Source organism: Esox lucius, chromosome 10, assembly GCF_011004845.1.
Source record: "Esox lucius isolate fEsoLuc1 chromosome 10, fEsoLuc1.pri, whole genome shotgun sequence".
Taxonomy (NCBI): Eukaryota; Metazoa; Chordata; class Actinopteri; order Esociformes; family Esocidae; genus Esox; species Esox lucius.
The window spans coordinates 12,620,994-12,631,214 of record NC_047578.1 but is presented as its reverse complement, the minus strand read 5'-3'; the positions used below and the strand labels follow the sequence as shown (position 1 = coordinate 12,631,214).

Genomic DNA, 10,221 nt, shown 5'->3' with positions numbered 1-10,221 from the left:
TTTAATAGTGGGTAGTTCAGTTAATCATTGCAATTATCTCTGGTTAACCTTGGTTCCTTAGCTCTCTCTCTGTTTCTCTGTAATGGTCTTTTAGAAGCCAACCCCTCAGGACAGATTGGGAAAGAGAGAGGTGTTATTTCCCACTGAATGGGGCAATTCCCACTGAAAGAGACATGACAGGGAAACTAACAATCCACTTGTGTAACAGTGTGGTTCAGTGTTATCATTGAGGACCTAACTTAATTAAACTAGCAACCTATCTGTTTAGTTTATTCCTATTCCTGTCTGCAGATCTAGTGCTGGGGCAGTTGCCACACATATTTCCACACATTCCACAAAGGCAGAATTATACACTGAAAATAGGGTGGGTAAGGCTTGAAAGTAGTTGGGGCTGAAAGTTTGCTGTATTGTCCCATTGACCAAAAGTTGATTTCCCTTTTTTTTTAAGAATTGAAAGTGGAGATGAAGCATCGAAAATATGTGCAGATGTTATTTTATCAAGTGAGGAGCTTAAAGTTAGCTATTTTGGAAATTAGGCCTATTTACAGGTTAGCTAGCATGATCCCAGTTTATAGAAACCTTTTTTTTTCTTATATTATTTAAGTTTTACGTTTTTTTTAAATGTTCCTGCTTTGGGCTAAAATGAAAATTGAACGGGGCAACCAATGTAACGTTGCCCATTCAAAATATATGATACATTCGATTTTCCAAATGGGAAAGCCATGGTGTATTGATGTATGTCTCCGTATGTTCTCCTGAAAGAAATTTGCCAAAACGAGCATATTAAATAAATTGTTTAGTTCTATGTGAAACCAAACAATTTTTGTAAAGGATGCACTACCTGATAACATCTGTAAACTTCCGCAGTTGAGCTAACAGTGCTGTTAGCTCAACTGTTTCAAAAACAGCTCATCTACATTGCTGACCTCACGTTGAAGTTCACTAGCTAACAACAAGCATACTTTAGGGACGTTTATCACAATGGTTCAAGAATGAGCAGTTAATATAATGAAATCTAGCAAACTGTCTAAAAGACAGGCTGTCATTCCGGAATGTACTGTACATATAGTGAAGTAAAACTGACATGGCCGTTCCAAACAGGACAAAAACTTGCAAATGCTTGGTCTTTGTAATAATTGCATTACCTCCCCATGTTATTGCCACATGACAGGGTTTATGAGAGTATTATCAAATGGCTATTACATGCCTACTTGAGAGTTTTCTGTATGGTCCCTCCGGCCTCTTCTTCCAAGTTTATTTTCGGGATGTGAAAGGTTTCCAAAACTGCCAAATTTAAAAGAGCCAGAAAGTCACTGCCATCTGTTGCGCATGCAGGAGCCAATTCAGACTCATCCACATCTAGGTTCTCGATGGTATTAGGTAGCAATAAATCCCACTCCATACAGTACAAGCTCTCCTCCTCGCAGGGCATTTGCTTGCACCTCTGGTAAGAACACCAAAACTCACCCGAACTAAGTTCTTGGCCTGGTCTCGGCCGCGACGATGGCTTGCACGTATCTTCTCTAGCTCCCCTCTCATTCATTACTTGTAATTCCTTGTCTGTATACTCTGGCTAAAACCTGTAGGCAATGCCGTCAAAATAATTGCCATCTTCTGGCATGCAATCTTCATAGTGTTTCATCGATCCTCAAACCAAAATGCAGACAAGTTGTACTAGCTGCTGGTTGACAGATGCAAATAGACTATAGCTAACGTGAGCTACAGTTTTGTAAACAGAGCCAGTTATCTGATAAAGCCTCCTTGCAGACTGATTCATCTGTGCGGCCGTAGCTAATACATTTGCCAGAAAGAATAAACAGTGATAACTACTGATACAATGCTCATTTTGGCACATTTTTTTTCAGGAGAACGTACAGAAACCTATATCAATACACCGTGGCCTGCCTGTTATGGAAAACCGAATGTATCATACATCTTCGAACGCTTGGTTGCAGCATTCACTTCCATTTTAGCCCAGAGAGAGACTGCAGGAAAAATCGAAAAAAACTAAAATAATTTACAAAAATAATTCTCTATAAACTAGTATCATGCTAGATAATCTGTAAACAGGCCCCAGGTAAAAAAAAATAGCGATCCTTTAAATTACTGCCTTTGAAAAACATTCATTTTATCTAATCAGCTGATTGATAAATACACACACACACACACACACACACACACACACACACATATTTATATATATATATATATATATATATATATATATATATATATATATATATATATATATATATATATATAAAGGAGTGGTTGATGGAAACAATTACAATATACTGTAATTTCTCTAAAGCTGATAAAATGTTCGCCACCATCTCATTTTTAAGATTATGCTTCAATATCACAACCTTCAAACGCATAAATCTTACAAGTTTTAGTGTCTCCGGTAGAAAGGATGTAAAATGTTTCTGTATTATTGTCTTAAATCTATTTCATTGTGTTTACACTGTGTTACAGTTTTTGTGAAAATATTCTTACTGTTGTTGATGCTGTTGTTTAACTCTTAGGGCATGATTTCATCCGTGGTGTGGAAGATGTGAGTTATGGCCAGGAAACTTGAAGTGTACAGGACATTTCTGATTGAGACAAAAATATGCAGTGTTAATGGTCAATCCAATTTTGCATAGAGTTAAACAGCCGATCCTCTGCGCTGCTGATTGAACAGAATCTTAATTTTCCCCCTTGGGTTGAAAATGGTAGTTTCACTCCCAAATGCTCCCTCTCTCCTGACACGTGCCTTTGAAGGGTGCTTGGGAGGTGCAAATACTTCCTCTGTAAATACAATCAAATTCAACAGTCCCTGTACTATGGAGAGGAGGTGGTTGGACTCGGGCACCAAAGTCTGTTCAGTGCTGTTTCACTCTCCTATTTCTGTCTGATGATCTAAGCCTTGTACACCACAGATGCACCATGCCACTAACATTCCAGTAGTGTAGAAATAGGCACATGCAAGTCTACAGCAGTGAGGTTCATTGTGCCATTTTAAAGTTTGTACCTCTAGAAAGACCGAACAGCAGGGAGCTCAAGCTTCAGCTCAAGCCAATGATCGCACAGGTATTAAAATATCCTGGTATTCTGTTCTAACAATATAACTGTCTCATGTCATGTTGCCCTAGGGGCTTCATACTCTCCCTATATTTTGACATTTAGTTCCAATTTAAGGCATGTTTATTTTCTGATTATGTATCCTTCTCCAAGAGTCACAACTGTCCTTTCAGACGGTGGTCACTCTGCAGTCGAATCTCACAATGGAAACAATAGTATTTTCAGTTGGGACAACGTTCCACTATGGCCTCCAGTTGTCACTGTTACTCAGCAAGGCTTCGAAGTGTAATTTCATACTTTTGTAGGTCAAAATGTTACACTTCACTTCACCATCACTGCATGAGAGGAATACTCAAAGAGATAGTCATGTCCAAATGGACAAGAAATTATTATGTGTAGGATTGGTATGCTATAGGGGACTGGACATAGCCCTGTGTTAGCCAAAGGTGTACAAACTCTTCGCATTCATTTCAAAAACAGTAAGAAAGGATTAGTACAATTTAAGAAAGGAGGATGTGGTCAGGGTCAGAGTGAGGTGCATCATGGGTTCTCAGGGCATGACAGTGCTGAAAGAAACTACAACCAAAGGGCGTTGGAGATGGGGTTTTGGGTGAGGATCTGGATCTGGTGAGGAACAGAGCTTTTTGGGGGTTTTTTACTGAAGGAGAAAGCTGAAACAATGACATTATGTTGTTGTTATTTCATTGTTGGGGATGTAGGAAGAGTATGCACCAAAACAAACACTGTTTAGTTGTGTTCTCCACTGGGCCTCCATAGGTTCCATTGTCACATAATGAGCACATGCTTGCCAGACATTAGCCACAGTTATCAAAAAGAAAACTCATCCGCATCTTACTTTAGTATTAGTAGATACTTCATCATAGTGTCAGCGGATTAATATATTTATTGTATTTTTCATATTTTGGCGTTATGGAAACAATCAGTAATGTTAGAATTGTACCAAGAAATATGCTAATGCTTTGCTAGGAAATGAAGACTACAGGCCATTGTGTCATTATTTTTCTTTAGATTTCTACACACTTTACGAAATATTAACAAGTTGAGTTGGGAGGCGTCCTTTATTATTAATTTATTCTAGATTTCACATTACCGTTATAAGCTATGCTAAGCTATATGACTATAATTTTATAAATACCAAGTTTATTAGTGAAGGCCAAATCTGTTTTATCGTTAAAAACTATGCAATACTATACCATTTATCTGATTAAATTAAGCTATTTTACAGTTGAACACAGGGTCCAATCGATATAGTCAAGATGTAGCCCCTAGCAAACCACTAGGGCTCCACATGCCTAGCCAGTTTGTAGTACACTACTTCTGAGTCGAGGCCTGGGCCTTGGTCGTAGGTAAGGCATCAGGCTTGCCCTATAACAGCTAACATGGCGTCATGTGGGGAAGTAGCAGAGGCCCGGTGAAGGAGGTTGTTGTCTCTTGGCTAACCAGACAGAGCAGGTTTCCCAGGCAGTCATCCAGACGTTTGTATCCTTATAGGGACAAACTGGTGATAGGCAGATAAGACCGTCTGGATCAATGGGACGAGAGGAGATACGATTGGATCCAAGTCATGCAAGAGAAAGGGGTGGAATTTGGCCGATGCTTACTCCAAGTCGGACCGTTTGAGTGAATCCTCATTGCGACCCACTGGGTTCAGTGTTTAGTCTGCCCCTTCAAGATGCCAGGATCCGTAGTCTAGGATCCTAACGGGCTGGTAATGCACCTGAAGATGTTTGAAGATAAGGGCCACAACCTTCTCCATAGACAAACAATAAGATAATGAGAAATTCAGCACAAGATCTTTGTCTGTCGGCCATGAAAAAACATTCAGGATTACGCTCAGATGGTTAGCTCAGACTTACTCAAAAAAGCACCTAATGATTTATAACATACAGCAGTGACTTAAAACTCAAACTATTCGCTGAACCTTAGTTATATTATGAATTCAAAGAACCAACACATATTCAGTGACTTATTTATGAGAAGTTGTGTAAATGATATTCTATTTTTCTTTCCTTCTCGGTACAATGTTTATTATTATCATTATCATCATAGTTTCTTTGTATCTTGTATTGTGTGCACTGTATGAAAAACCACCATAGTTTTCACCTGTGTGACACAATAAACTCTTCTAAAACAGTCAGGCTTGTATGACTTATTTCCAATGGAAAACAACGCCCAACCCATTACAAAGGTAACCAGCAAATGAGAAAAAAAAAATCTAGTTTTATTAACATTTGTATTTTAAAGGGCATTTAGTGTTGGGAGCTATTGGCTAGGCTCTGTTGGGCCTGACTGGGTTGTAGTGTGGGAACAAACGGAGGCCCATGGGATGAGCCAGGGGTGAGTATGGAATGAGAACAGTTTGTATAGGTCAGTGCTATGTCAGCTTTCTACACTACCACTGAGTCAAAACTCTCAGACTTACATAACATAGATTTGTATATAAATATACAAACAGGCAAGGTTATGGAAGAGGATTTTGATCAGTAGACTAGGAAACATTGTGTATACCATAATCTCAGACAAGAATGCAATCACACTGACAATTCAATATGAAATACTGGTTGTAGGTACTGTCTAAAACCCTACAACTATTACCAGACCTGTCTTGGGTACTGTAAAAAACCCACAACTACTTCCAGACTGGTCTAAAATCTACAACTAGAAGCAGACTGGTCCTAGATACTGTGTAAAATATCTACTGGGATGAACCCCCTCACAGGGATCCTGTCACCAGTTGTGGGTGCAGGATATATATATTGTAATAAAGAAGCTAAGTGAACATTATTATGGCAGGCTTGAATGAATCTCAGACCAAGTAGTGTAAGAATACCAAAGGCACCAAGTAAGGACATTTGGACAGAGGCGCTTGGCCATCATGTATTTACATTTCTGTCATCGTTTCTGGTTCAGTAATAGGCCAAGCACCCATTACCTCAATACCTATTGTTTCTTTACTTTCCAGCTGATGATCATTTCCAAATATTTCAGTATAAGAGGAAGCTGTGATTGTGGACAAATATATTGGCACTCCACCCTGGTTATCCAGGAATTATCCCTCACGTTCTGTTCTTCCTCAAATTCTGTCCTGTTCTTCTCTTATTGTCTGTGGAGTGTTCTAGACTCCACCCTGTTTTCCAAAAGGATTCAGAAAGATGTCAACAAAATACTTAAAACAACATTGGTTGTTTCCACAGGACAATTGCTTGGCATCGGCAAAGCCCAAACAAACAATTTTGCTGTTGCAATAAAGGTAACCTTGTGTGTGAGAGATTTTTATCTGTCGCTGTTGACACCAGGCCAGTTCATTTAGCTTCAGGGATACCCTGATGAACCGATTAGCTTTGCTTTGACACACAATGTTCTGCTAGGTTGCGCAACATATTTGTTAGAGTATACACAGAACACAATGTAAAACATATTCCATGTTTCAGCCCGCTCATTAGCTCTGCACCTCTGGGACAGTAAATATGTTATTGTTAGAGAGAAAACAGGGACAATTCCCACAGTACCAGTTCACCGAAAAGTGTGAGGAGATTGTGTGATGAATCTTTACCTGTTGCAGGGCGTGGCCCTCCTCCACCATCATGGTTATGTAGCTTTCCCTAATGGAATTCCCAGTAACCGTCTCCTTTAGTGACGTTTGCCAAGCCCAGCTTAGTGGTTTGCTGTTGCCATCTCCTGGTGAAACATATGACTGAAACCACTTTTCATAAAGGGATGTTGGTCTTTCACCAATAAACAAATAAGCAAAAAAAAATATATATATATGATAAGCTGGACATTGGTGCAAGGATTAACATAGAGGCAATAACACTTTTAGAGAAGAACTTTATTGGAAAATATGAAAACTTGTCAAGTCAGCACGGCTCCACCTGCCTGTTTTTCCTAATGAAAACTATATTTGCATGTACAAAATGCATGTTGTTATAACACATGCATGCTTTTGAAAAGGGCTCTGAGGAGATTTCATAACCATTGTAGTAAGACATTTTAAACATATTTTCCTGTCCTATACATAGATAATAAAGTTAGTGTAAATTAAGTTTTATACATTTTCCTTTTCATGTAAATGGCAAAACAAAAACTATTGTTTGTATTAATGCAATCAAACCGTTGTTTATCCAGGAAATCCATTGGAAGCACCAGGGGGATGAATACTCATTTGGTCACAGGGGTTTAGTTTCACGTTAGCCTCTCTGGATAAACATGGTCTTGAATTCAGTGTAAAATTGTCCTTTTTGTAAAACCAGTTTGCATAGCTTTCTGTGTCTTACTCTCTAGCGACCAGGGCCTCCACCTCGCCTGCATTCATGCATTCTATAGGCACACATGTAAAATATCCCTGGAACACACAGGATGCATACAGATTAATAACAGACCATAGACATAAACATCCATGTTTAACTAACTCCTCAAGTCTCCCTTCAGACAAGACTCTTTGTTCAGTTCTGCTGAAGGATCCAGATGCTGTATATTTCAAAAGGAGGCACGGTGCTGAGTCACATTACATTAACCTTCCATTTAGCAGACGCCATCATAAGAAAAGTATGTCAATTAGTGCATACATTTCCACACTTCTTTTCACTTTCCACATATTGATGGATGTCTCTGCCATGACGGATTAGAAGGCTAGAGAAATCCCTTCCCATATCCCTTTAACCAGTCGGGCCCCTTCAGATTGCCAAACACTGGGAGACAGGCTTGTTCAGTGTATTGTGATTAGTTGAGTTCTTACCTGCAAAAAAGGTCATGAGCAGTGCCACCCATCCCAGTATGTAGGACCAGGAGAACCGCCAATCACCGAAGCGCTTGCCAAGGAAGTTGACCGTCACACCGGTGTAGATGGCCATCGCCAGCAGAACGAATAACGCTGGGAGAAGGAAACGGACATAAGAGGCCTATAAACTGTTCATAATCTGTGTGTGTGTGTGTGTGTTTGTGTCTGCGCGTGTGGTTTAGTGATACTGTTTGTGCTCGTTGTGTGTTGTTGTGTGCATGTGTTTATTTGTGTATGTGTGTGTGTGTGTGAGAGAGAGAGAGAGAGAGAGTGAGAAAGACTCACTGGAGATGAAAAACATGATCCCTGCAGCAAAGGAGCGGTTGAACTTCTCAAAGGCAGAAAAGTGGGCAAAGGAAAGAATGCCCGCGATGATGCCTGCGAAGCACGACATCCCAGACAGGATCATAAAGGCCCGTGTGGCATTCCAATATGCTAGAGGGACAGTTCAACAGATTACAAATCAAACAGAGGCCTTGGTGAACTGCATCCCTTACAGCCAAGGATGAAAATGAAGTCTTGTAGTGCAGTGCTCAAACAGTAGGTGGCTCCCTTTTACAGCTCATTTATTAAAAAGCCAACTTTTTCAGCAACAGGTCTCTTAAGAGGTAATTTAACCATGTATAAATGTTTTGGCCATTGGATGCATGCACTTTGCGACTGTTAATATGATTTGCTATAATATCCAGTGTTGGTTTCTGTCCCTCAATGTATATTCTGTCAACCCTCCGGCCTCCTGCAGGGCATGCTCTCACCGATGCTGTCTGTCTGCATGTAGCACTTCCCGGACATGCAGTATCTCCACAGACCCTGATGGGCAAAGCTGCCCGACAGGCGGTACTGCATCCAGTAGTCTGTAGCGGTGGAGACCACCAGGAGGATGTTCCCCACGATGGCACAGAACAGGCCCCCTCCCATGAAGCTATACATCCTCAGAGATGTTGCCGTGGTTACCGTGTACCTGATACTGCACAGGAAGTGGGAGTAGGATGAGCATGCATCACGTGTGGCATTAAATGACCCTTAAAATGCGTCATCAATCCTGATACCAGGGAGGGGTTGATGATGCATTCGGGACACCCACACATCTGTCTGCTAAGTTTGACACACACACAGGCAGTCTTTGCTATATAGTTTTGAGAGTCACTTTTGATAGTTACTTCTCAATGTGCAGGCAGCAATTAAAACAGGAACACATTCAGGACGATCCTTGGCAATTTGAATAAGGCTTATGCAGTGACAGTGAACAAGAATTTGACAAATACAAAGTACAAAGTTGTCAAAGTTGTCCATTCACAGTTTACAGTTTGGGATCAAAACGGATTAAGAAATTACACAATACATGTGGAGCAACAAAAGCCTGTTTGAATCATGTACAGTATTTACTTTTTGACTCATGCTCAAGGAATATCACTTCCTCTGAACAAAATTAGTAAACGCATCCATTAAATCACACCAGTTAACATATATGAACATTCACTCCATACTAATACATTATGCCATTTTCACATTGTGACATAATACATATACAACTGGTAACAAGCAAGTTCTGCAAAGCCCTTAATTGAGTATCACCAATATATGTTCAACCACAAGCTGAACTATTGTGTTTGGCACTACACACCTTTCATCAGGGTAACACCGTGTAGATGTATTCAGGATGCCCCCTTACCTTGTATCTTCAGTAAATTCACCCTTGTAACCCTTCTGGATAGAAAGGAACAGAGGGATGGAGGGAAAGAGAGAGAGAAAAAAAAGACGTTGCTAGCCTAGGAGGACAGATAGGAGAGTGAACCAGAATTCCACTGGGCTGAATTCCAAAAAGTTATCCCCTCTGTTTTTTCTGTTGACGGAAGCAGAATCCGAAAACAATTTGTCCCTATGTAATGGATGCACTTGAACGACCCGTTGCGGGTGGCACGGCGTCACGTGGGGTCGGGAGGAGAGGAGGGCTTCGTATCCTTTTTGTTTATTTGTATTTGGTATGTTCTAGAATTGTGGATGTGCGTAGGTATGCAGTACTGCAGGAGTCAATGCAACATGCTGAAGCCAACACTTTTCTTTCAAGGGATGTTGGGCCATGAAGAGACGTTCATGCGGGCAGGGATGTCCACCTGGGTGGGAATGTGTACCCACCTCACGCAGCTCACCAGCATCTTCAAATTACTGGTTTTAAAATATACTCCGATTTATGATCGTAGTTCCTAGATCATAGTGAAACGCGCACGTGTGCATTTACTGCCATGCACGCACTCAAGTGCACGCACACATACACACACACACACACACACACACACACACACACACATAAGTACACGTAGGCAAACATACACACACATACTGCCATTCTCAGGACAGCC

At 40.5% G+C, this 10,221-nt stretch overlaps 1 protein-coding gene across 2 annotated transcripts; it reads right to left on the bottom strand.

Moving 5' to 3' along the window:
- Positions 1-6,894: 6,894 nt before the first annotated feature.
- On the bottom strand, positions 6,895-9,967 carry LOC105012603 (lens fiber membrane intrinsic protein). 2 transcript variants are annotated; one of them, XM_010873562.4, is made up of 5 exons: positions 9,486-9,967; positions 8,617-8,828; positions 8,147-8,296; positions 7,820-7,954; positions 6,895-7,426 (listed from the first exon to the last, which is right to left on the bottom strand). In XM_010873562.4, the coding sequence occupies exons 2-5, from the start codon at positions 8,789-8,791 to the stop codon at positions 7,362-7,364; spliced, it is 525 nt and encodes a 174-aa protein (XP_010871864.1). In that variant the 5' UTR covers positions 8,792-8,828; positions 9,486-9,967; the 3' UTR covers positions 6,895-7,361. The 2 variants fall into 2 exon arrangements, with proteins under 2 accessions (XP_010871864.1, XP_010871863.1); XM_010873561.5 differs by having other exon boundaries at positions 9,534-9,966.
- Positions 9,968-10,221: the final 254 nt, after the last annotated feature.